This window comes from Somniosus microcephalus, chromosome 10 (assembly GCF_052327205.1).
Source record: "Somniosus microcephalus isolate GS21.2 chromosome 10, FLI_Smic_1.0, whole genome shotgun sequence".
In the NCBI taxonomy this organism is placed as follows: domain Eukaryota; kingdom Metazoa; phylum Chordata; class Chondrichthyes; order Squaliformes; family Somniosidae; genus Somniosus; species Somniosus microcephalus.
Genome location: NC_140996.1, coordinates 123,078,829 through 123,105,547, shown reverse-complemented (window position 1 = coordinate 123,105,547; position 26,719 = coordinate 123,078,829). Strand labels below are relative to the sequence as shown.

The 26,719-nt window shown below is 44.6% G+C and overlaps 1 protein-coding gene across 4 annotated transcripts in view; it reads left to right on the top strand.

Annotated features, from left to right (window-relative positions):
• The first annotated feature begins 1,820 nt into the window (after positions 1-1,820).
• cep295 (centrosomal protein 295) overlaps positions 1,821-26,719 on the top strand; it is a 168,204-nt gene continuing 143,305 nt past the window's right edge. For 2 of the 4 annotated variants that reach the window (XM_085998786.1, XM_085998785.1), the window contains exons 1-4: positions 1,836-2,081; positions 18,593-18,711; positions 19,430-19,630; positions 26,511-26,635. In XM_085998786.1, coding sequence (XP_085854912.1) covers positions 18,604-18,711; positions 19,430-19,630; positions 26,511-26,635 — 434 coding nt within the window. In that variant the 5' untranslated portion in view covers positions 1,836-2,081; positions 18,593-18,603. Of the gene's footprint in view, positions 2,082-18,592; positions 18,712-19,429; positions 19,631-26,510; positions 26,636-26,719 lie in introns of all 4 variants that reach the window. The other 2 variants (XR_015079724.1, XM_085998787.1) reach the window with 2 other exon arrangements.

Below are 26,719 nucleotides of genomic sequence, written 5' to 3'. Positions count from 1 at the left end.
TTCCCTGACTTTTTTTTATCATGAATACCAAACACAATCTGGTCACGAATCATGGATGCTTTCAGCTCAGAGAAATTACATGTCTATGCTTTCAGTTTCAGATCAGTCAAAAAGCTATCAAAAGTCTCATTTTGCTGCTGTGTCTGAGAACGGAAGATGTACGTCTCATAGGTTTCATTCTTTTTGGGAGAACAATGTGTATCAAACTTCTTTAGCACATCGTCTAATTTTTCTCTGTTCTCCTCTGGATTAAATACAAATGTATTAAATACCTCTATCGCCTGTGGGACTGCAACCGTGAGCAGCAATGCTATTTTCCTTGCGTCTGGCTTTGTATCGTACCCAATGGCAGCAATGTAGAGTTCGAATTGTTGTTTAAAAGTCTGCCAATTGTAGTCGACATTTCCTGTGAGTTTCAAACGCTCTGGTGGCTTCAAATTCTCCATGTCGCGTTGCACAATATTCAGCAGATCTTACCAATCCTGGTACCATGTTATGTTCATTAATAACTAGTTGTTAAGAACAGCTAGCTTTTGCTAGACACTTTATTGAGCACATGTGGACGAGGTACAGTATCTGTAGAGGCCTCCATCTTGACTGCTGCCTTGTGGGTAGCCTAGTGCATCGTGGGTAGCCCACTCTTATATACATACAGCACCACCTAGTGTACCATTCCAGAATGACAGGTTACTGATCATTACATCGTCTATGATCTGATTCTCTCTTTCTCTCTGGTCTATGATCTGATTCTCTCTCTCTCTCTCTCTGGTCTATGAGCTGATTCTCTCTCTCTCTGGTCTATGATCTGATTCGCTCTCTCTCTCTGGTCTATGATCTGATTCTCTCTCTCTGGTTTATGATCTGATTCTCTCTCTCTCTCTCTGGTCTATGATCTGATTCTCTCTCTCTCTGGTCTATGATCTGATTCTCTCTCTCTCTCTCTGGTCTATGATCTGATTCTCTCTCTCTCTCTCTCTCTGGTCTACGATCTGATTCTCTCTCTCTCTGGTCTATGATCAGATTCTCTCTCTCTCTCTGGTCTATGACCTGATTCTCTCTCTCTCTCTCTCTGGTCTATGATCTGATTCTCTCTCTGGTCTATGATCTGATTCTCTCTCTCTCTCTCTCTGGTCTATGATCTGATTCTCTCTCTGGTCTATGATCTGATTCTCTCTCTCTGGTCTATGATCTGATTCTCTCTCTCTCTCTGGTCCATGATCTGATTCTCTCTCTCTCTCTGGTCCATGATCTGATTCTCTCTCTCTGGTCCATGATCTGATTCTCTCTCTCTGGTCTATGATCTGATTCTCTCTCTCTCTCTGGTCTATGATCTGATTCTCTCTCTCTCTCTGGTCTATGATCTGATTCTCTCGCTCTCTCTGATCTATGATCTGATTCTCTCTCTCTCTGGTCTATGATCTGATTCTCTCGCTCTCTCTGATCTATGATCTGATTCTCTCTCTCTCTCTGGTCTATGATCTGATTTTCTCTCTCTCTCTCTGGTCTATGATCTGATTCTCTCGCTCTCTCTGATCTATGATCTGATTCTCTCTCTCTCTGGTCTATGATCTAATTCTCTCTCTCTCTCTGGTCTATGATCTGATTCTCTCTCTCTCTCTCTCTCTCTGGTCTATGATCTGATTCTCTCTCTCTGGTCTATGATCTGATTCTCTCTCTCTCTCTGATCTATAATCTGATTCTCTCTCTCTGATCTATGATCTGATTCTCTCTCTCTCTCTCTCTGATCTATGATCTGATTCTCTCTCTCTCTCTCTGGTCTATGATCTGATTCTCTCTCTCTCTGGTCTATGATCTAATTCTCTCTCTCTCTCTCTGGTCTATGATCTGATTCTCTCTGTCTCTGATCTATGATCTAATTCTCTCTCTGATCTTTGATCTGGATCCTCCCTGTGTCTCTCTCTGGAACATTTGTCCGTTCCTCCACTCGCGCGAATCAGGGTTGGTTGGCGCTGGTTTAAATCGCGGAAGTGATGTCACAATGTGCAGTTCGTTATGAAATGTCGGCCTCGCGCTGTGTGCCGCTGATCGCAGTCTTTGAATCGAGGATCGTGCGGGTTGAGGTTGGTTGTACGACAAGCCGATTGTCCGGCTTCGGGCCCACCGAAGGCCCGTTCTAATTTACGGAGTGTTTTGGGTTCTGAAACGCAGGTTACAGTAAATCCGCTTCGAGTATTTTTTTGTTGATGTAGAATGAGTTGCAAGTGAAACTTTTTACTTCTCGGTTGTTTTTGGTGGAGTGATAAGCCAAGCGACTATTTCCATGCGCCGATCGTGTGTCGGTGATGGGATGCTGGAACTGGACGCGACTTGCTTTTAATAGTGAATATAACAGGGATGCCATGCCCGCCCACCCCCGTTATCCAGCTGAAGATGATCCTTTGGAAAACAGCACACCGCCTAATGTTTACACGTGTGCGGCATACACCTGCTGCAGCAGCTGGTTAATCCTGGTTTTCTGCAGTTCTTGATTTAGTTTTAGTCCTATATTACCAGTGAAGTTTCCTGACAACCGACGTTTCAAAGCATTTTAAAATGAGTTGTTAACTTTAGAGATTTTGGGGGCAAACTGGAATTACATTGTTGCCTGACGAACATGTGTGCGGGAAGTGTATCCAGCTGCAGCTACTGGCAGACCGCATTGTGGCGCTGGAGCTGCGAATGGATACATACTGGAGCATTCGCGATGTTGAGGACGTCGTGGATAGCAAGTTTAATGAGTTGGTCACACCGCAAGTAAAGGCTGCACAGGCAGGAAGGGAATGGGTGACCGCTAGGCAGAGTAGTAGGCGCAGGCAGGTAGTGCAGTGGTCCCCTGTGGCAAACCCCTCTCAAACAGATATACCGCTTTGGATATTGTTGAGGGAGATAGCTTATCGGGGGGAAGACAGCAGCAGCCAACTTCCTGGCACCGTGGGTGGTTCTGCTGCACAGGACGGGAGGAAAAAGAGTGGGACAGCTATAGTAATAGGGGATTCTGCGGCCGCAAACGAGACTCCAGGATGGTGTGTAGCCTCCCTGGTGCAAGGGTCAAGGATGTCTCTGAGCGGCTGCAGAGCATGTTGGAAGGTGAGGGTGAACAGCCAGTTGTCGTGGTGCATATAGGTACCAACGATATAGGTAAAAACCGGGATTAGGTCCTAAAAGCTGAATATAGGGAATTAGGAGGTAAATTTAAAAAATAGGACCTCAAAGGTAGTAATCTCAGGATGTAACTGGTAGAATAGATAAGGGAGAACCAGTGGATGTGGTGTATTTGGACTTTCAGAAGGCTTTCGATAAGGTCCCGCATAAGAGATTAGCATGTAAAGTTAAGGCACATGGGATTGGGGGCAAGGTGCTGACTTGGATAGAGAACTGGTTGGCAGACAGGAAGCAAAGAGTTGGAATAAACGGGTCTTTTTCCGAGTGGCAGGCAGTGATTAGTGGGGTACTGCAGGGATCGGTCCTAGGACCCCAGCTATTCACAATATATATTAATGATCTAGATGAGGGAACTAGATGTAATATCTCCAAGTTTGCAGATGACACAAAGCTGGGTGGGCGTGTGTGCTGTGAAGAGGATGCCGAGAAACTCCAGTATGATTTGGACAGGTTGGGTGATTTGGCAGATGCAATATAACGTGGATAAATGTGAGGTTATCCACTTTGGTGGCAAAAACAGGAAGGCAGATTATTATCTGAACGGCAATAGATTGGGAAAAGGGGAAGTGCAACGAGACCTGGGTGTCCTTGTGCACCAGTCGCTGAAGATAAGCATGCAGCTGCAGCAGGCGGTTAAGAAGGCAAATGGTATGTTGGCCTTCGTAGCGCGAGGGTTCGAGTACAGGAACAAGTTGTACAGGGCCTTGGTGAGACCACACCTTGAGTATTGTGTGCAGTTTTGGTCGCCTTATATGAAGAAGGATGTTCTTGCCATGGAGGGAGTGCAGCGAAGATTCACCAGACTGATACCTGGGATGGCAGGAATGACGTATGAGGAGAGATTGGGTCGATTTGGCTTATACGCGCTGGAGTTTAGAAGAATGAGAGGGGATCTCATTGAAACTTATAAAATTCTAACAGGACTAGACAGACTAGATGCAGGAAGGATGTTCCCGATGGCGGGGGAGTCCAGAGCCAGGGATCACAGTTTAAGGATAAGGGGTAAGCCATTTAGGACGAGATGAGGAGGAATTTCTTCACCCAGAGAGTGGTGAACCTGTGGAATTCTCTACCACAGAAGGCAGTTGAGGCCAATTCATTAAATATATTCAAGAAGGCGTTAGATATATTTCTTACAGCTAAAGGGATCAAGTGATATGGGGAGAAAGCAGGGACAGGGTACTGAATTTGGATGATCAGCCATGATCTCATTGAATGGCGGAGCAGGCTCGAGGGGCCAAATGGCCGACTCCTGCTCCTATCTTCTATGTTTCTATGCCTATGTTTCTACAGTTTAAAAACTAAAAACCACATTAAAGTTAATTAAAACAGAAAATGCTGGAGATACTCAGCAGGTCAGGCAGCATCTGTGAAGAGAGAAACAGAGTTAACGTTTCAGGTCGATGACTTCATCAGAACTGGAAAGAAGCAGGAAATGGAACAGATTTTTAAGGAAGTGTAGGAGCTGGGAAAAGGGGGAAGGGATGAAAGAACAAAAAATAAAGTCTGTGATAGGATAGAAGGCAGGAGAGGTTAAGAGATATTCAAGGCAAGAGGAGATGTTAATGGGATAGGTTAAGAAACAAAGGATGGCTCTGGATGAAGTGTGAATTGCGCTGGCAGAATGAAAGACAGCCAATTAGTTTGGAGTTTCCACCACTAAACTTGATTTAAATTGTGTGTCTTGGATTGTAGAAATGTTCCTTATCATTTTGGTAAGATACGTGTGCATTCCCAGAATTATCCCAATGATTGTGCTCTTGGCAGATTGGTCAATTTGTTCAATACAAATATCCACCATTTTTCTTTTGAACCATCCTTTCTCTTCATGGATGGAAGTGATTGTATACCTATAAAATAATTTGATTATTGAAAATTAGTGTGAAAGAAATTTCTTTAAAAATATGAAGAACATTGACTTTATGCCCTAAATTGAAATTTGACTTGCTAATTAATAATGGATGTATTTAGTGACCACAATAGTGTCACTAGCAGTTTCTGCACACAATGCTTGGTGTGGGTAATCTCTATTGATTTTTAACCTCTCAGCCCCTGATGGGCAGGAGAGGGTCGGGGTGTTAAAATATCTGGATCAAGCTACCCGACCCCATTCCTGGCTGCTGTAATATATCCATGTCCCCCCCCCCCCTCCACTTACTGGTTCTGTGCCCGCTACCTGGCTCCCTTGCACTTCCCTGTTAATATCTGCGTCTATATCTCTGAAACTCCAGCCCCTAACTCTTATTCAGTGCAGGATGTCTGTGGCATGCAATTTAGGAAACTGGTTTGGGATTACTGTTATATTACATTTATATTACTGTAATTTTTTCATATCAAAATTCTTTATGGCATGTAAACATGCCACTAACTTGATCTCTTCCTTGAGATTTTTCAATGCTTGACAATATGACATGAAAATTAGATGATTTAGTATTAAGTGTATAGGAGATTGGGCAGCAGTGAGTTACAAGACTAATGCTTTCTTATTATATGGGCATGTTATGAAAACAGAATCATTTTTATTATATATATAAATGAGTTTGTCTGTCTGTGTGGGAAGGAGAGAGAGACTGGGGGGGAGAGAGGCCCAGGGATCGAGAGAGAGACTGGGGGGAGAAGAGAGTGCTGGGGGGGAGCGAGAGAGCAACGGGGGGAGAGAGATAGACTGGGGGGGGGGAGAGAGAGAGAGAGACTGGGGGGGAGAGAGAGAGACTGCGGGTGAAGAAGGGCGGCCGCCATTTTGTGAGGTCAGCGGGAAGTTCCCTCACCCCCTCTCCCTGCCCCTCCCTCTCCCTGCCCCTCCCTCTCCCTGCCCCTCCCTCTCCCTGCCCCTCCCTCTCCGATTCACCACGGTACCAGAACGGAGCATATCCGACGCCGGGAGTCCGGGTGCCCATCGCCCCGAAGCGAGCCCGGGGTTCCTCATGGTTAACGCGGCGGGCCTTTGGACCCGGTTGGCCGGGCGGCAGTGGAACGCCTTTCGCTCCGGACTCCCGTGTCTGATATTGGTCGGGGACGGCTCGTGTGAAAGCCCCAGTTTTCCCGGTCCCGCACTCACGGCAAGAGAGAGAGGGGGAAGGAGAGAGAGAGAGAGGGAGAGAGGGAAGAGGAGAGAGAGAGAGAGAGAGGAGGGGGGGGGAAAGGAGAGAGAGAGAGAGAAATTTTTTAAGCTTCAGGCCCGGCCGGTCTGTAATGGCCGCCACTCACCTCAGTAACGGCAGTTTGAAGGATTAGGCCCCGCCCACAAACGCCATGAAATGTCCCCCGTGACGCACCGATTGGTCAACCATCAGGTCACTGAACTGTAGGATTGGTCAACCATCACGTCACTCAACGCTAATGAGTGGATTTTTTCCCGTTTTTTGAACGTTTTTTGTCTACTGTCCGAACAATTTTTGTCTGACCAAAAAATAAAGACGCCTAGTAGACTCCCCTAATCATAAGCTTTCTTTTGATATAACATATGTGTAGGTACGCTCTATAACTTTTGAGTGATGCCCAGACAGACAGAACTATCCTTTTTTATATATTTATATTATAATATATTGTAATATAGGATGCTGTAAGTGATTGCCTGAATAGGGGCTAATTACTGTGAGCAGGAAGCTGAGAGAACTTGTAACTTGGGTGTGGCTCAAAGGTGTATAAAAGTTGTGCAAGGTGGTCATAAATGGAGTGCATCGTAAACAGCGTAAGAGTTGGGAATTTGGTGAGAGTGGGAATTTGGTGCAGAGGGGGAAGGAGGTGCTTTTTGCATCAAATACTTGTAGTGGTTTGTGTAAGAGTAAATATCTAATTTAATCTGCCTGTAACTTAAACTAGATCAAGTAATTAGTTAAAACTATAAGCTAAATTGATTAATACATAGGCCTAGATTTTCAGTATAGACAGTTTTGGGGCGCTAACCTTAGCGCCCGCCCGAAGTTAGCGCCCGCCCCAAAGTAGCGCCCCGTTGCCGGAAATTCAGTGGCTTCGCCCTAAGAGGTTGGTGGAGCGCTAAAAGAGGCGTTCCACTACTATCTTTAGGCGCTAAGCCGGCGGTGCAGAGCGCAACACCCGAGCTCGGGCGCAGCGCACGGCAGACACTCTGGTGCCAGTGAGCTCTTAAAGGGGAAGGGTGCATGTGTTTTTTTCAAAGGCAGAGTCTGGGGGGGAAAACAGGAGGAGGAGGAGGAGGAGGAGGAGGACATAAATACACCGTTCACAACAACACACTGGATACTTCCACACAACACATGCAGAGTGCCTTTTATAGGAGTGCCCTTTAATTTGCGCTCCCCAGGGTGTGTTGCGTTCCATTTTACAAACGCTCTGGACGCCAGCCGCACAATGGGGCGGTCCGACTGAAGTTTGGATTCGGGGCGGCCAAAGGGCGTTGCACGAGGATGTGACGTCATTTTCTGCGCGCGCATCCGGGCGGCCGCTAAACTTTGCGCCGGCGCTAACGGGCAACTTAATTTGGGGCGGGGCGCAAACTGCGCTGCGCCCAGGCGCTACACGCATAGCGCCCGAAAATCACTTCTCTTAAGGCGCTAACTGCTGGCGCAAGCAACTGAAAATCTAGCCCATAAACTTTAATTCAATAAATAAAACAAGGTTAGATTGGGATGGCAGTGCAGGAGGTGTGCCTCAACTGCAGCAAGTGGGAGTTTGTGGACAGCATTGCGATCCGAACAACCATATCTGCAGCAAGTGTCTGCATCTTGAGAAACTTCAGCTCATTATTGAGCTCGATTCTGCGGTGCGGACATTGCCAAGCATCAGGGAGGTGGAGAGTTACCTGGACACTATGATCCAGGTAGTCATGCCCCTTAGGTTAGGAAGTGGTACAGGTCTGGTTAGTGGTCATAGCAGGCAGTTAAAGAGACCCCAGGTGCAATGATGGTGGAGCATTGGCCTTTGCCATTATCCAACAAGTACGCGGTTCTTGCAGCCTGTGTGGATGAGGGCATAGTCTGCAAGGTGGATGAGCAAATTTACCATGGCACTGTGGTACAGGAGGCCATTCAAGTGGGGTGGGTGGGGGGGCGGGAGTGAAAAGGAATGTGGTAGTGGTAGGGGACAGTATAGTCAGGGGGATAGATACTGTTCTCTGCAGCCACAACCTGGAGTTGCAAAGATTGTGTTGCCTGCCTGGTGCCAGGGCTAAGGACATCTCCTCGTGGCTGAAGAAGAACTTGGAGTGGGAGGGGGAGAATCCAGCTGTCGTGGTCCACATAGGAACCAACAACCTAGGTAGAACTAGGAATTCGGTTCTGATGAGGGAGTTTGAGGAGATAGGGTCCAAATCAATAAGCAGAACCTTAAAGGTAATAATCTCTGGATTACTACTTGAGCCATGTGCAAATTGGCATCGGGTCAAACAGATCAGAGTGTTGAATGTGTGGCTGAGTGGTGTGGGAGATGGCGGTTTCAATTCAGGGGCACTGGCACCAGTACTGGGGAAAGGAGGTTGGGACCAGTGTCCTGGTGAATCAAATAGCTCAGGCTTTAAACTAAAAAGGGGGTGCCTCTTGTGGGGTGTTCAGTTGAGAGAAAATTTATAAATCTAAAGAGTAAAGTCAAAGCCATAGAGCAGTGTAGCAATTTGGATAATGATAAGTAGAGTGTGACAGGAAGGGGCAGAGGGCTAGAAATTGCATAACGCCCCGATTGGGGCAATAACTTTTGTGGGAGCGCAAAGTATTGCTGGACGCTACACAATTGATTCCGATGGGAAAGTCCGGTTTAGCGCTCCAAGAACTAAGTGGAGCGCTAAATCAAGTGTTACCACTTCCCTTGGAGCGCTAAAGGGAGCGAGAGGGGCAGTAGCGGCAGAGCGCTGCACAATGTTCCGTTCAGCGCTGCTGGTTTTACAGGCTCCTTCCCTCCCTTAAAGGGAAGGGCCAATACTGCGGTCATTGAAGGCTAAGGCTGGGAATGATCGTCGACGGCACCTGTGATACGCGCATAGCAGCCCCAAGTGGTTTAAACAGAGTGCTGTGAGTTGGGTGAGTCAGGGAGTCTTAACTGTTGGCTAAAATCAAACTTTTGTTTGTTTCACATTTACTGTTTAAAATCTAAATTTCCCAGCTTTAAGCAAGGTTATAAAGGGATATACAAGGCCTACTATTCAGAGCAGCTGAAGTCAGTTAATTAGGGAAGTTAGATTAAACTGGTTCTCCTGTAGCTGGGCTCAGCAAGTCTCCTTTGTTTCAGGGCCTATAAAAACAGGCTTTGCAGTGTGATTTTGCACTGAGTGTGGTTTAAACAGAGTGCTGCGAGTTGGGTGAGTCAGGGAGTTAGGTGAGGAGTGGAAGGAGGAGCTCCCTTGCTTCGCCTTTGTTTTTCCTAACTTTTCACCCTGTAGGAACTGGTTCTTTACACCAAGAAAAAAGTCCGAGAGCGGGAGCAGTCATACAACAACAACTGCAAAACCGCTAAAGTGACGTCACAACCAAGGAAGGAGCCGATTGGTAAGTAGGACATGGTGAGTATTTCTACAGTCCAGTCATTAAAGTGAAAGTAAGGTCTCTAGTTTAGAGTAAGTAGTGTTTAAAGGGAAGTGAGGTCACTAGTGTATTTAATATTCTTTAATTTAAAGGGAGTAAATTAAGGGTAGGACATGGCAGAGCAGCTCGGCACTGTGGAGTGCTCCTCCTGTGCTATGTGGGAAGTCAGGGACACTTTCGGTGTCCAGGGCGAACACCTGTGCAGGAAGTGTCTCCAGCTGCAGCTACTCAAAATCCGCGTTTCGGAGCTGGAGCTGCGGCTGGAGTCACTGTGGAGCATCCGCGAAGCTGAGATCTTCGTGGATAGCATGTTTAATGAGGTGATCACACCGCAGGCAAAGAGTGCACAGGCAGACAGAAACTGGGTGACCGCCAGACAGAGTAAAAGAACTAGGAAGGTAGTGCAGGAGTCCCCTGGCTCCATCTCCCTCTCCAACAGATTTTCCATTTTGGATACTGCTGGGGGAGATAGTTTCCCAGGGGAATGCAGCAAGAGCCAAGTCCGTGGCACTACGAGTGGCTCAGCTGCACAGGAGAGGAGAAAAATGAGTGGGAGAGCAATAGTGATAGGGGATTCTATCGTAAGGGGAACAGATAGACGTTTCTGTGGCCGCAGACGTGACTCCAGGATGGTATGTTGCCTCCCTGGTGCCAGGGTCAAGGATGTCACTGAACGGCTGCAGGGCATTCTGAAGGGGGAGGGCGAACAGTCAGAGGTCGTTGTTCACATTGGTATCAACAACATGGGTAGAAGGAGGGATGAGGTCCTGCATCAAGAATTTAGCGAGCTAGGTAGCAGATTAAAAAGCAGGGCCTCAAAGGTTGTAATCTCTGGATTACTCCCGGTGCCACGTGCTAGTGAGTATAGGAATAGGAGGATAGAGCAGATGAGTACATGGCTAAAGAGTTGGTGCAGGAGGGAGTGCTTCAGTTTCCTGGATCACTGGGCCTGCTTCTGGGGAAGGTGGGACCTGTACAAGTCGAACGGGTTGCACCTGAACCGGAACGGAACCAACATCCTTGCGGGGAGGTTTGCTAGTACTGTTGGGGGGGGGGGGGGGGGGGGGGGGTGTTTAAATTAACTTGGCAGGGGGATGGGATACGGAGTGGCGCTATAGTAGGGGGTGATGCACAGCCACATATAGAGGAAAAAACAAGTCAGCCTGGAAGGCAGAGCAGATATGTAATGGCACAAGGGAGCATGGCAAGGCTGAATGGCATTTATTTTAATGCAAGGAGCCTTGCGAGTAAGGCAGATGAATTGAAAGGGTTGGTGAATACATGGGGAGTATGATATTGTTGCTATCACAGAGACATGGTTGAGGGAGGGGCAGGACTGGCAGCTCAATATTCCAGGGTATGGAATCTTCAGGCGAGACAGAGGGGGGTGTAAAAGAGGAGGGGGTGTCGCAGTATTAATCACGGAGTCAATTACTGCTGTAAGGAGGGATGATATCTTAGCAGGTTCCTTTTAATGAGGCCATGTGGGTAGAACTTAAAAACAAAAAGGGGGCAAGCACTTTGCTGGGTGTGTACTATAGGCCCCCAAACAGTCCAAGGGAGATAGAGGAAAAGATATGTAGGCAAATCTCAGAGAAGTGTAGAAATAATAGGGTAATAATAGTAGGCGATTTCAACTTCCCCAATATTAACTGGGATAGTCAGTGTGTGAAAGGCTTAGAGGGTGCAGAATTCTTAAAGTGCATCCAGGAGAGCTTTTTGAGCCAGCATGTGGAAAGTCCTACAAGAGAGGAGGCGGTACTGGACCTAATTCTAGGGAATGTAGCCGGGCAAGTGGTAGAAGTGTCAGTAGGAGAGCATTTTGGTGAGATTTAAGGTAGTCATGGAAAAGGACAAAGATGGACCGGAAATAAAGGTTCTAAATTGGGGGAAGGCCGATTTTAATATGAAAAGGCAGGATCTGGCCAATGTGGACTGGGATCAGCTACTTGTAGGAAAATCCACATCAGAGCAGTGGGAGTCTTTCAGAAAGGAAAGAGAGAGAGTACAACGCCAACATGTTCCCATAAAGGTCAAGGGTGGGACCAACAAGCCCAGGGAACCCTGGATGTCAAGGGATATACAAGAATGGATTCGGAAAAAAAGGGAGGCTTTTGGCAGATACAAAGGACTAAAAACAGTGGAAGCCCTAGAGGAGTATAGAAAGTGGAGAGGGGAACTTAAAAAAGAAATTAGGAGAGCGAAGAGGGGGCATGGAAAAAACACTGGCGGGCAAAATAAAGGAAAATCCCAGGGTATATTAAGGGCACGAGGATAACCAGGGAAAGAGTAGGGCCCATTAGGGACCAAAGTGGCAATCTGTGTGTTGAGCCGGAAGATGTAGGTGAGGTTTTAAATGAATATTTTGAATCTGCTCCCTATGGAGAAGGACGATGTAGGCATAGAAATCAGGCAGGGGGATTGTGATATACTTGAACAAATTAGTATTGAGGGAGGAGGAACTAGGGGTTTTAATGAGCTTAAAAGTGGATAAATCCCCAGGCCCTGACTAGATGTATCCCAGGCTGCTGTGTGAGACAAGGGAGGAGATTGCAGGGGCTCTGACACAAATTTTCAGAACCTCTCTGGCCACAGGGGAGGTGCCAGAGGACTGGAGAACAGCTAACGTAGTACAGGAAACTTTCGATTTACCGGCACCTAAATAACCGGAAATCTCGGTTAACCGGCAAAATTCAGGAGTAGGTTCGGGTAACTTTTATTACTTGCCTTCCTCCATCTGTTGCTGTGCAAGCGTGTGGCTGCAGCTGTTGCTAAGCTACAGAGACGCTTGCAACTTGTGGCCATTGTTCTGAACCTGTTAGCAACAGGGTTTGTTGCTTTATACGGAGCTCTCGGCTCCGTATCTTTTATTATAGCTTTCGGTTATCCGGAATTTTTGATGAACCGGCACCACGTCGGCCCCGTCCGTGCCGGATTAAAAAAAAGTTTCCTGTACCATCATTCAAGAAGGGTAGTAGGGATAAACCAGGGAATTACAGGCCCGTGAACCTGACATCAGTGGTAGGTAAATCATTGAAAAAAATTCTGAGGGACAGAATTAGTCTCCACTTGGAGAGGCAAGGATTAATCAAGGATAGTCAGCATAGCTTTGTCAGGGGGAGATCATATCTAACCAATTTGAATTTTTCGAGTGGCTGACTAGGTGTGTGGATGAGGGTAGTGCAGTTGATGTAGTCTACATGGACTTCAGTAAGGCTTTTGAGAAAGTCCCGCATGGGAGACTGGTCAAGAAGGTAAGAGCCCATGGGATCCAGGGCAATTTGGCACATTGGATCCAAAATTGGCATAGTGGCAGGAGGCAGAGGGTGATGGTCGAAGGTTGTTTTTGTGACTGGAAGCCTGTGTCCAGTGGTGTACTGCAGGGATCAGTGCTGGGTCCTTTGCTGTTTGTAGTGTACATTAATGATTTAGATATGAATGTAGGAGATATGATCAGTATGTTCGCAGATGAGCTGAAAATTGGTGGAGTGGTAAATAGCGAGGTGGGAAGCCTCAGGCTACAGGACGATATAGACAGGATGGTTGGATGGGCAGAACAGTAGTAAATGGAATTTAACCCTGAAAAGTGTGAGGTGATGCATTTTGGGAGGACTAACAAGGCAAGGGAATACACAATGAATGGTAGGATCCTAGGAAGGACAGAGGATAAGTGGGACCTTGGTGTGCATGTACATAGATCCCTGAAGGCAACAGGACAAGTAGATAAGGTGGTTAAAAAGGTTTATGGGATACTTGCCTTCATTAGCCGAGGCATAGAATATAAGAGCAGGGAGGTTATGATGGAGCTGTACAAAACGCTAGTTAGGCCTCAGCTGGAATACTGTGTGCAGTTCTGGTCGCCACACTATAGAAAGGGTGTAACTGCATTGGAGAGGGTGCAGAGGAGATTCACCAGGATGTTACCTGGGCTGGAGCGCTTCAGCTATGAAGAGAGACCGGACAGGCTGGGGTTGTTTTCCTTAGAGCAGAGAAGGCTGAGGGGGGACCTGATTGAGGTGTGCAAAATTATGAGGGGCATAGATAGGGTAGATAGAAAGAAACTTTTCCCCTTAGTAGAGGGGTCAATAACCAGGGGGCATAGTTTCAAGGTAAGGGGCAGGATGTTTAGAGGGGATTTGAGGAAAAACTTTTCACCCAGAGGGCGGTTGGAATCTGGAACTCACTGCCTGAAAGAGTGATAGAGGCAGGAACCCTCACAACATTCAAGAAGCATTTAGATGAGCACTTGAAAAGCCATAGCATACAAGGCTACGGATCAAGTGCTGGAAAATGGGATTAGAATAGACAGGGCTTGATGGCCGGCGGGGACACGATGGGCCGAAGGGCCTCTTTCTGTGCTGTATGACTCTAAGCGCTGAGCGCAGGGCTGATCAATCGCGGGCTGGAAAAAAATTCAAAACACTGCATACTGGGGACATTATTAAATTTTGGCGTACCTGATTAGCGCTCCCCAAGCGGCCAGCCGAGGTGACAACACCTCCTGCAGCTGCCGTTGTTGATGCCCAGCAATGCTGCAGGGGGCGGAAGCGAATTTGACATCTGGGGCGATAACGGGGTGCTGCGCACCAGATGACATCACTATCTCCGGGGCACAGGAGATCGAGGCGCTAAGTTTTAGCATCAGTGCTAAACCGCCAAGGGAGTTAGTGGGCATCGGTAATTTTGCCGCACCCGGTCGGTAAGCGGTTATCGCCCTCTGGAGGCGCAAAGGAGGCCCATTTCTCCCCCAGAGAGTTTAACAGTAATAGTGCATCAGTGAATAAGGTCAAATCAGGGAAAAGTGGTAAAAAGTTAAAATTAAAGGCGATTTGAATGCACAAAACATTCGTAACAAGATCGACAAATTAATGGCACAAATAGAGACAAATGGGTTTGATTTAATAGCCATTACAGAGACGTGGTTGCCTGGTGACCAAGGTTGGGAACTAAATATTCCACGGCACTTGATGTTTCTAAAAAAACAGGCAGCATGGAAAAGGGGTGAAAGCCCTGATAATAAAGGATGACATAAAGACAGTAGCGAAGAAGAATCTTGACTTGGAAAAGCAGGAAGTAGAACCAGTATGGGTGGAGATAAGAAATAACAAGGGGCAGAAACACTGGTGGGTGTAGTTTATAGGCCCCCTAACAGTAGCTTATACTGTTGGGAAAGAGTACTTATTAATCAAGAAATAAGAGGAGCTTGTAACAAAAGTAATGCAATAATCGTGGGGGACTTCAATCTTCATATAGGCTGGACAAATCAAATTGGCAAATGTAGTTTGGAGGACAAGATTATGGAATGCATTCAAGACCGTTTCCTAGAACAATACTTCGTAGAACCAACCAAGGAAGAGGCTATTTTAGATCTTGTCTTGTGTAATGAGACAAGATTAATTAGTAATCTCCATAGTAAGGGATCTTCTGGGGAAGAGCGATCATAATATTAGCATTTCACATTGAGTTTGAGAGTGACGTACTTAAGTCCGCAATTAGTGTATTAAAGTTGAATAAAGCCAATACATAGGTATGAGGGGTGAGTTGCCAATTATAGATATGAGGGGCAAGTTGACTAAGGTAGATTGGGAAATTAGATTAAAAGGTATGATGATAAATAAGCAATGGCCAACATTTAAAGAAAAACTTCATAATTCTCAATCAATATACATTCTATTGAGAAATAAAATCTCCACGGAAAAAGTGAGCCATCCGTGGCTGACTAAGAATTTTAAGGATAGTATTAGATTAAAAGAAGAGGCTTATAATGTTGTCAAGAAGAGAAGCAAGCCTGAGGATTGGGAGAGTTTTAAAAACCAGCAAAGGATGACCAAAAAAATGATGGAGGGAGAGAGTAAACTAGCAAGAAATATAAAAACAGATTGTAAGGGCTTCAACAAGTATGTAAAAAGGAAGAAAGTAGCAAAAGTAAGCATTGGACACTTAGAAGCTGAGACAGGAGAAATTATAATTGGGAATAAGGAAATGGCAGAGATGTTAGCCTGACACCAGTTGTTGGGGAAAATGCTGGAACCCATTATTGAGGAAGTGGTAACGGAGCACTTAGAAAATCATAAGATTAGGCAGAGTAAACATGGTTTTATGAAAGGGAAATCTAGTTTTTTTTTGAGGCTGTAACTAGCAGGGTAGATAAAGGGGAACCAGTGGATGTAGTATATTTGTATTTTCAAAAGACATTCAATAAGATGCCACACGAAGGGTTGTTACCCAAGGTAAGAGCTCATGGGGTTGGGGGTAATATGGATAGAGGATTGGTTAACTGGCAGAAATCAGAGAGTAAGAATAAATGGGTCATTTTCAGGTTGGCAGGCTGTTACTAGTGGGGTGCCGCAAGGCTCAGTGCTGGGGCCTCCGCTATTTGCAATCTATAATAATGACTTGAATGAAGGGGCGAAGTGTGATGTATCCATGTTTGCTGACGATACAAAGCTAGGTGGGAAAGTAAGCTGTGCAGAGGACACAGTCTGCAAAGGGATATAGCCAGGTTAAGTAGGTGGCAGATGGAGTATAATGTGGCGAAATGTGAGGTTATTCACTGGTAGGAAGTATAGAAAAACAGAATATTTTTTAAATGTTGGTGTTCAGAGGGATTTGGATGTCCTTATACACAAAACACAAAAAGTTAACATGCAGGTACAGCAAGCAATGTTGGCCTCTATTGCAAGGGGGTTGGAGTACAAAAGTTAGGAAATCTTGGTGCAATTGTACAGGGCTTTGGTGTGACCACACCTGGAGTACTGTGTACAGTTTTGGTCTCCTTACCTAAGGAAGGATATACGTGCCTTAGAGGGGGTGCAACAAAGGTTCACTAGATTGATTCCTGGATGAGAGGGTTATCCTAATGAGGAGAGATTGAGTAGAATGGGCTTATACTCTCTGGAATTTAAAAGAATGAGAGATGATCTAATTGAAACATACAAGATTCTGAGAGGACTTGGCAAGGTAGATGCTGAGAGCCTGTTTCCCTGTCTAGATCTAGGGGGCATAGTCCCAGGATAAGGGGTTGGCGATTTAGGACTGCAATGAGGAGCAATTTCTTCAGAGGGTTGTAAATCTTTGCTCAGTCACTGAATATAGTCAAGGCTGAGATCGATAGATTTTTCAACTCTAAGGGAATCGAGGGCTATGGGGATCAGGCGGGGAAGTGGAGTTCAGTATCAGCCTTGATCTTATTGCATGGTGGAGCAGGCTCGAGGGGCCATGAGGCCTACTTCTGCTCCTATTTCTTACGTTCTTCATGAAGCTTATGTGGTCAAGATTGAATTGTAATATAATAGTTTTCTCTTTTCTGTTAAAATTATTCTAGTGCACTGCTTATCTAGTTGGTTCTGCCTTCTCCACATCAGCTAGAATGATAGTGAGCCTACACTATCCATGGGCAGCCTGTGAAGTGAGGGTCAGACTGCAGTTGGCCAGGAATATGGAATTATAATCTGTTGAACTTGTCCATGTAATTACAAAGTGAGCTGGGAAGGCAAGGGGAGTACTTTTTTTTAATTAACAAAAATGTGAACAAAGCAGGTCAACTGAGGGTGCTACAATCACATTTGTGTTTTGGACATCACTGGAAGTTGGAGAAAAACAGGCTGATCGCTTTTTATCAGTGACGCTTCAGGTGCTTTTTTTTTATCTTGGAAGATGGGTTGAACTGAAGCTAGAAGGAATCTACAAAACACAACCTCCCCCCGCCCCCCACACACACACCTCCGCCCCATGTTCTCCAACCACACTGCCCCAAGGTTTCAGTTGTGTGAGTGTATAAACTCCAGACCAAGGAGATGGTGATGTCCCAAGGTAAAGCCAAGGATGAACTGTTTCTAGGGTCAGTAAAGGGCCATGTATATTGGATCTTTTAAGAGGAATTCCAGGAGTCTGGCTGTTAATTCTGGTTTCTGCAGACTTTTTCCAGATTACCTGAGTTTATGAGCCTGTTGTCAGTTGATTGGAAACCAGATACATGCTGGGTTCATGGGTGCTGAACTCCTGTATCTTTCTTAAAAGATGAAAATAAAAGCAGCTCTAATCTCTTATTTTGTAGATGGAAAGGAAGGAGAGGTAGCAAATGGAACATCCTAGAGGGACTTGGTAATATCTCTGTGGGCTGGTGTTACTCTTGCAGGTGATCCAAGAGGACCCACTGCTAGTAGTAATTATATTCTACTTTGTCAAAACATTTTTATTACATTCAATTCATCAACACCATAAGTAAACTTCAAAGTAATATAAGCAATGCTTTTGGAGAGCTCATGTACCTATATTTTTTTTGTCCAGGGTAGATTGCATTTATTGTCACATAATTTAATCTTGTATCCTGAGTTCTGTACTTGTCTGTTGCTAGCTGAGTCTCATTATTTTGATTGACTTTCTTCATATCTTTATAGTCGTTTCATTCTTTCGCTTCCTCTTAATACCATGCAGAGTAATTAACCATTGTGACAGTTATACTCCTGGTGCCAGTTTGAGATATGTACCTGTTCAGCGTGATGGAGTGGTTGGTGATAGGTTTCCAGTTCTCTTCCCATCCATTGGTTAATTAGGTGACCCATGGGTAGATGAAGCCAATAGAGACCAGTTTGACCAGGTCTTCTGGTCACATGTAGAATTGCAGGTGGAGGAAGTGGTGGTCCTTTTGGATAACGATTTCAAGTTCTGGATGATGTGTACTTGAGGAATTTGAGCCTGAATAAGTGCATTTCAAGGGGGAATGAGTCTTTGTTTTCTGGAAGGGGGATTGGTTGCCCTAGTGTGTGATTTGGTGTCATTTAAGTTTAACTGCAGTTGATTCACGTTTAAATGCAGCTGGTTCACTGTTTCGCAATGAAGTATTACAGTATTAATCTCCATTTGGAAGATAGTAAATGTAAACCTGAAGTTGTTGATTTTAAGGAAACTTGTTTTTAAAATTTATTTTTTCCTCACAGACACAAGAAGGATGAAAAGAAAAGTGGCCAAGTTGAGTGGCCTTCGTCTTAGTCCAAATGAAGAGGCACTTTTGATAAAAGAAGAGCATGAGAGGAGGAGAAGGTTAAGAATAAAACAGGTATGGTCAGTAACTCACTTCTAACTTATTAGAAATTATTATTTTATTTTAACTGAAAATACCTGAAATGTAAAGCATGCTGTAGCATGTGGTTTTGTGTCTCAATCCAAAGAAATTAAGTCCTATATCAAGATGTATGTCCATTACAAGCTTGTCTACTGAAACAAAATATGTCTGACTAGCTTAGATGATTACAGCTATGTTATTAACAGAATGGGTACACTGCACACAATGATTGCAATACACTGTTCAAAGCTCATGTTGCAAAATTATATTTTAACATCAACTATTTGGTATTTGTCAGATTGAAAAAGTATTTGTGCTTTACAGTACAATGTTGGTGATGTGCTACTTTTAAATGTATATGTAAGGTTGGTAATTGTGGGATTCCAGGCAAAAGCTTACAACAATTGTAATTGCAGGATTTTGGTCAAAAGCTTAGAACAATTGTAACTACACTTCAAAAATAGTTAATTAGCTGTGAAGTGCTTTGGGAGGTCCTCAAGAAGTGGAAGGTGATATATAATAGTAAATTCGTTCGTTCTTGTTTCCCCACTATGCTTCAGTATAGTAAAGCTTCATAATATACTGTACCATAGTTCTCTGGAAATTAGAATAACATTTTAAATCTAGGGCGCGGTATTAAAAACTGCAAAAGCATGTATGGTAGCCAAGGTTGAGACCAATTCTTGTAACTCCTCCTCTGGTTATGTCGTAGGTCAGGGAACAGGAGCGTTCCATTGCTGTGCAGATCCGGGAGGAAGTAAAGCAGCGTCGTAATCAACAACTTGAGCAACTGGCAAATGAGTTGAAAGCTGAATGGCAGACGGCACAAGTCGAGAAAGCAAAGAGTCTAGAAAAGCTCTACCTCTGTAGTTTAAAGGCAGTGGGTGAGGGGCACAGACAAGCTAAAGAAAATGTGAGTAAATGCTGTAATTTTTCTTCTGTCTATCATTTCATTTGTAATTAAATGTGACCCAAGTAGCTTGTACACATTTCTACTTTCTACCTTCTGAGTGACTGGTGAATACACCAGTCAGCGGACCTGGGGTCAGCAGACCTGGGCAGAACCAGAGCGGCAGCAGGAGCAAAATAAAGAGTGCGGAGAGAGGAGGCCTGAGAGCAGAGCCAGCGGGGGAGGAGCAGTGAGGCTCCAGTTCAATAACAAAGTGTGACGTCACAGGTAAGCAGGTAGGTGATTGGTGGTGAGTATTTCTTTTCTCTCAAGACTGAGGGCTAAGTTACAGTAAAGACTTATAGCATATAACTAAATTTATAACTAACTAAACTTATTTTAATAAATTAAACAAGGTTATAACCTAGATTTAAAAACTATAAATAGACAATTGATATTGATGTAATTAATTAAATAAAATACAATAGAGATGGCAGGGCAGGTGATGTGTTGCAGCTGTAGCATGTGAGAGCTGGTGGACCCCAGTGTGATCCACGGCGGCCACATCTGCAGTAAGTGTCTGCAGCTCGAGGAACTTCGGCTCGGAGTTGATGAGCTGGAGTCCGAGCTGCAGACATTGCGATACATCAGGGAGGGAGAAAGTTACCTGGACACTTTATTACAGGAGGCAGTCACACCCCTTAGGTTAAATACTTCAGATTTGGTCCGTGGTCAGGGACAGGCAGGTATGACTACGAGTGAGGCAAGTATGGGGATCCAGGAGGTAGCATTGGGGGAGCCTCGGCCCTTGCACTTGTCCAACGGGTACGCGGTACTTGCTCCCTGTGTGGACGAGAGCAGGGACTGCAGGGAGGATGAGCAAACTGACCACGACACCATGGTACAGAGGGCCATTCAAGTTGGGGGAGTAAAAAGAAATATTGTAGTGGTAGGGGACAGTATAGTTAGGGGGATAGATACTCTTCTCTGCAGGCGAGAGCGTGAGTCCCGAAGGCTGTGTTGCCTGCCAGGGTTAAGGACAATGTTGGCATCGAAATTCCTGTTGTTAAATCAACATCGGAACCATGATGAAATGTCAAAAAAGCAGACAGGGAAACCTTCCAAAGGTCCGTTGACACCAACCACCTAGGCCTTCAACGGGGGGGGCGGCGGGTATAGAAAGACATGTATTCCTTGTTGGGCGGAAGAAGGTGAAGCTCTCTACCAGGAGTATTCGCTGAACAAGAACACAGCCACCGCATCCTTGAACTCGGCGAGATGTGAAAGGTGGAGAAGACTAACGTCACTCACTCCAGCAGGAAAGCATGGGCCCTTTTCCGTCAACTTGGTGGGGAAAACCCCGCCTATAAACACAGGACAGCCATCCGAACGGACGCCATTGCATTCCACTTGATACAAACATCAAAGGCTCTGGTGGACAAAGAATTTCGATGCCAGGTGAAGCGGCAGCTTTTGACAAACTTGATGGAGACACCAAGATCGTCTGCTATGTCTGATTCATTCACCTTGGACGAACTAAATGCATAAATGTAGCCCTCTCGACAACCAAATCTGGAAAAGCTGTTGGTCCAGATGGTGATTACCCAGAATTCTTAAAAGCACTGGGACCCTCCTGAGGTACTGGCATCTGGTAAAATTCCACCTATTTGGAGGGAGACTAAAATAATTGCCCTCCTGAAGCAGGGGAAGAAAGCTGTGAGGTCTCCAGCTACCGTCCGCTCTCCTTACTTTGTACTTGTTATAAAGTGCTGGAGAGGCTACTAAGCCACAGACTAGCCCCCATCATCGAGCCAACCACGCCTAAGGAAACAAACGGGCTTCCGGAGCGGCCATAACTGCTGTGACCAAGTGGTAGCTTTAACGCCGCACATGGAAGCAGGCTTCCAGCTCAAGACTGCCGAAGCACTCGTAGACCTGTCAGCGGCATATGACAGTATGGAAGCATGGACTGCTTTTCAAGCTCTCCACCATTTTACCCTGCAGAACAACGATCAACCTTCTCAACTCCATGCTTAGCAACCGATGCTTCCGTGTGTACTCTGGCACCCAGAAGAGCAGATATAGGACATTGAACAACGGACTCCCACAAGGTTCTGTTCTGGCACCCATATTATTCAACGTTTACACCAGTGACCTGCCCGAAATAGAGTCCCGCTAGTTTGTATACGCTGATGACATTGCCTTGGCCACGCGAAACATGAATCTGTCCATCACCGAGGAGACCGTGACCAGTGATTTACAGAGGATGGAGGCCTACTTCCGCCGATGTCAACTTCGGCCAAACCCGCAAAAGACCGTCGCCTCTACATTCCACCTCAACACCTGTCAAGCAAACCAAGCTTTGAAAGTCTCCTTTTGCAGCGCCGAGGTAAACCATGCCAAAAAACCCTCCTATTTGGGAGTCACACTTGATCGCACCCCATCATATAGACAACCTCTCCAGAACCTTGGGACGAAACTAAAGAGCAGGGTCAACTTGATCCAGAAACTCACCGGATCCACATGGGGAGCAGACGCTGAAGCCCTCCATATGGCAGCACTCGTCCTGGTGTACTCTACAGCGGAGTACTGCTCTCTGGCATGGCTATCGAGTCCGCATGTCAAATCTGTTGATGTCCAGCTGAATTCTACAATGAGAATTATCACCGGTACGCTTTTATCAACACCAACACCTGTGCTTGCAAACATTGCACCACCACACCTACGCTGCGAATATGTAGTCTCCAGAGAATACAACCGCTACACCAACAAAGACATGCCGATCCAGGCAAACTTGAACAACCTACCACCAACCTGTCTCAAATCTAGAAGGCCATTTTGGACTATCACCGAAGCCCTTCAGCAATCTCCCCTCAGCCTTGATGGCCGATGGCAAAATGCTTGGAAGAACTATGACATACGGAATGGATTCCTTATAGAGGACCCCACGGTACAACCTGAAGGATCAAACCTTCATCTCAAACTGTTGACAACCGTCAACCGCCTCAGAACTGGTCATGGTAGATGCTGCCACCTTCTCCATAGATGGAAGATTAAAGCATCCCCATCATGCGACTGTGGAGCTCCTAATCAGACCCTGGAGCACATCATTGAGCACTGCCCTCAGAGGAAATTCACAGGCAACCTACAAGATATCCACGCTGTTACACCGGAAGCTTTGGCCTGGATAGCTGACTTGGATATTGACATTTGATTTGCTTTGCTACTACCATACAAAAGAAGATGATGACGACCACCGCCTTCTCGAGGGCAATTGGGGATGGGCAGTGAATGCTGGTCTTGCCAGTGATGCACATATCCCATGAATGAATAAAAAAAACCTTGTGCAGCAGTGAATAAAGATGCAAGTTGCAAGTTTGGTTCATAACGAGCCTAGTTTGCTTATGGAAACCTTAGTCTAGCTGTTAACATGAGAAAAGTGAGGGGACGGGGGCCCTAAACTGTAACATGCATTTTAAGTATGTATTATAAACACTTTTGTTTGACTATGCAAGCCATCATTCACTGACTCATAGCTGTGCAGGTGATGAGCTCCCAGCATTATGCCACCACTGCTCTGTAATTCGTTACTTACAATATACAAAATACTAATCTGTGTTGACTTCCTCCCATGCTTTAAATCGTGTTTTGTCACTTTAAACCTGGACACTGGTTTTTGTCACTCCAAGCTGACTTTACCCTGTCTTTATCCCACTATAAGGTCTCAGACTTTGTCTTTGGACTGTTTCCTATCATCTTCCTGTCCTCTGTTTACAACCAGGACATGTCTCTCCTAATTTCTACCATTCCTAATCTCTACCATTCCTATGTAACCTGAAATCTGTGTCCATTTGCATGAGCATTTTGGCATCTGCTCTGAGCCCGAGCCAGTTGCTTCTATTCCTTTTTACCTCTGTTGGCCCATTCAGCCTGTTTTCTCCTGTCTCCTCTGCTTTATGTCATCCATTTGTTTCACATTTCATTTCTCCGCTCTCTGGTATTTTGACCCCCACCCCCCCCTTCCCAAATCCTACACATTTCATCACATGCCTGGCCTGAACTGCGCATTTGTTGCATATTCATTAACTAACCACTTTTTTTTAACCTGTAAGCCAGTTTCCTACCCATGCTGCTACATTCCCTTTAATGCTGTGCCACTTAATTGTATATCAATATAAGACTCTTAAGCTGCACCTTTTTCCATGTCTTTTGCAAATCCACATACACAACATCCATTGCATTTCCTTTTATTGCTGGGCTCTGTTTAACAGTCAGAATTTTCCTTTTACAAATCCTTGCTGACTGTCTTCAATTAACTCATCTTTCTAAATGAGTATTAATTTCATCCCATATTATACCCTTTAGAAGCTTCTTCAGTACTGCTTTCATTTCTATAGTGAACCTATCTAATTGCTCCAACTCCTCTTGTACTTTCCCACTGTCACGTGTCTCTGAAAACCAGGTACCAGTTTGATGTTTCTGCCATTGCTTCATTCTCTATCAAAAGATTTCCTTTTTTTTCTCTTTAATTTGGCCTTACCCTTATTCTTTATTTTTTGTCATAGTTCCCTAGATTTTCTATTGTTTCATTAGCCCTAGATTTCTTATTCCTCTCGAGTATGATTTTAATAATTTCCTTCATTATCCAAGGTACTTTGCTAATTTGTCTAGTCTATATCCTAATCATCTATCATCCTTTTTAATTTTCTATTTTTGTCCACTATCATGATCGTCAGTTTCTGGGCTGATTTCCTTTTTTATCTCGCAAAAAAATAACTTTTTCCTAGTTGAGTATATTAATCTTTATTCCCACTCCTTTTCAGTTTTTGTATTAAATCTAATTGTTCTGATCACTGTTTCCTAGATATTCCCCTAGCCTTAACACCAGGACTGTCTCCTTACCATACAGTCTAGAAAGCAGGCCTAGATACATTTGTAGCAATCCCTCCTTCTGCCAATTGCATTACTTTTACTCCCATCTTTTTGGATAATTTAAAGTAATCTGTTATTTTGGCTCTGTTGTTTCTGTATTATTTTTCTTTAATTTGTCTATTTAACTCTTCATCTATCTCTGCTCCACTCTTCAGTGGTTTATAATGAACTCTTTGTAGAGTGATTAATAGATTTTTTTTTTTAACATCCTCTATCATTCTTACATTCTAGAACAATACCGGAATTTAATTAATACGGCAACCTTTTTTTCTCTTTTACCCTGCCCCTCCCAAATGTTGTGTAACCAAGAATGTTTATATCCCAGTCCTGCCTTAGCTTAAAACATGTCTTTATGAAATGCTATTATAGCCCCACATAGTGATTTGTGGCTCTAGCTCATCAGTTTTATTCAGAATACTTTGTGCATTTATGTATAATACAACTCAAATCTGCCCGTTTGCAATATTAGCTCTTTTTGACCGATTCTTTATTACTTTCCTGTATTTCTCTCTTCTATCCTGCATCTCTTAATCCTTTTGCTTTCCTTACTGTGTCCTTGTCTTGTCTTATCCATCCTGCTCTATTGATTTAAGTCCTATCCCATGGCACTCTGTTGCCAGCAGGAACATTGGCTCCAGTCCTGTTCAGATAAAACCTGTCTTGTCCTCAAACTGGTCCCAATGTCCAAGGAATCTAAACACTTTATTATGCCATCTCTCCAGCCACACATTAACCTACATAATCTTGCTATTCCTCTATTGCTGAGTACAGATGTAATTCTGAAATTACATAGTTACATAGCATTTACAGCATAGAAACCGGCCATTCTTCCTTTGCAGGACTTCACTTTTATTGCTTCCTATGTCATTGGATCACGATTCTGGCTGTTATCCACCCCTGTCCAAAATCTTTTGCACCTGCTCCAATATATCCCTCATATACTGCCACTTGGGAGGCTATACACATTTGGGACTCCAGCGGCACCTGCAGCAGTGCCTGTCTATTCCTCTGACTATGGAGTCTCTTTATTAATACTTTGTTTTGGTGCTGTGCTTCATATCTCCCCTGCCATCCCCCAGATAACAATTTTCACCACGGTGATTTGGATGGTCACCCATTTCCCTTCCTCACCACTAATTCACTCTGCTTGTGGGATAATAACCTCTTGGTATGTGCATTCTAGCAACCTTTCAGCCTCCTATGTGGCCAAGAGTTGCTAGCTACTTTTTTTTTTCTCTCTACATTGTGACTGGCTAATCTGACTGTTAGGAATGTACATTTTGTAATCCTATATTGCCCATATGCCAAGGATGAATTCTTGGACATGGAATCAAACACTTTTGTTTGTTAAAATTTAAATGTAACATATTCACGGCAAAACACCTGCAGCAAAGCATCCTTTGTAATGCCGAAGATACACACATTACAGTTGGTTGAGCTCAACCCTCCAGATGTCTCCCTCCTTCCTCTCCCAAACTCATTACAATGGCCTTGCTTTTAAGCTCAGCTAAAAGGCTATTACATCACCTCCTCCGTGACCGTCACTCTTAGTTTTACATTGGGTATTATTAGCATACCAAAGATTCAAAAAGGCTCCACGGTATGATTTCAGGACATAACATAAACTACCTCATGTATTTACCTTTACAGAAAAGAATAAACTTATAGATGCATCCATGAGGAGATTAGAACTATCCATGGGTATCTTGTATGACAACGGTTACAGCCATACACATTTGTTGACATTCTGTAGACATTGCCTGTCAGCTACATTTGCAGGTTTTTTAATTCTAAATGTTTTAACTACAGAACTAATAAAATCAGTACAAGTGATTTTTTTCACGTAAAATAGATTTCTTAATGGATTTCCAATCTTAATGTCTAACATTGACCATCGACCTTTGTACAATGTTTACTGACTTTCACCACGTTTTCTGGTTTTTTTTTTTGTGCGTGTGTATATATCTTGCAGGAACCAGATTTGAAAGCTCAATCAAAACAGGCAGCAGTCAACAGGGAAAAAGCTGAGCAGAGGCACAGAGAAGCACTAAGGGATTTGAAGCAGCAAAGGGAAAAAGAACTTGAAGTCAAAAATAGGTTTGCTATTGTTCTTGTATTTGTTTGATATGTGGATCCTGCATATTGAAGCTTATTGTTTCTCTTTGTCAACTTTTTTGTCTT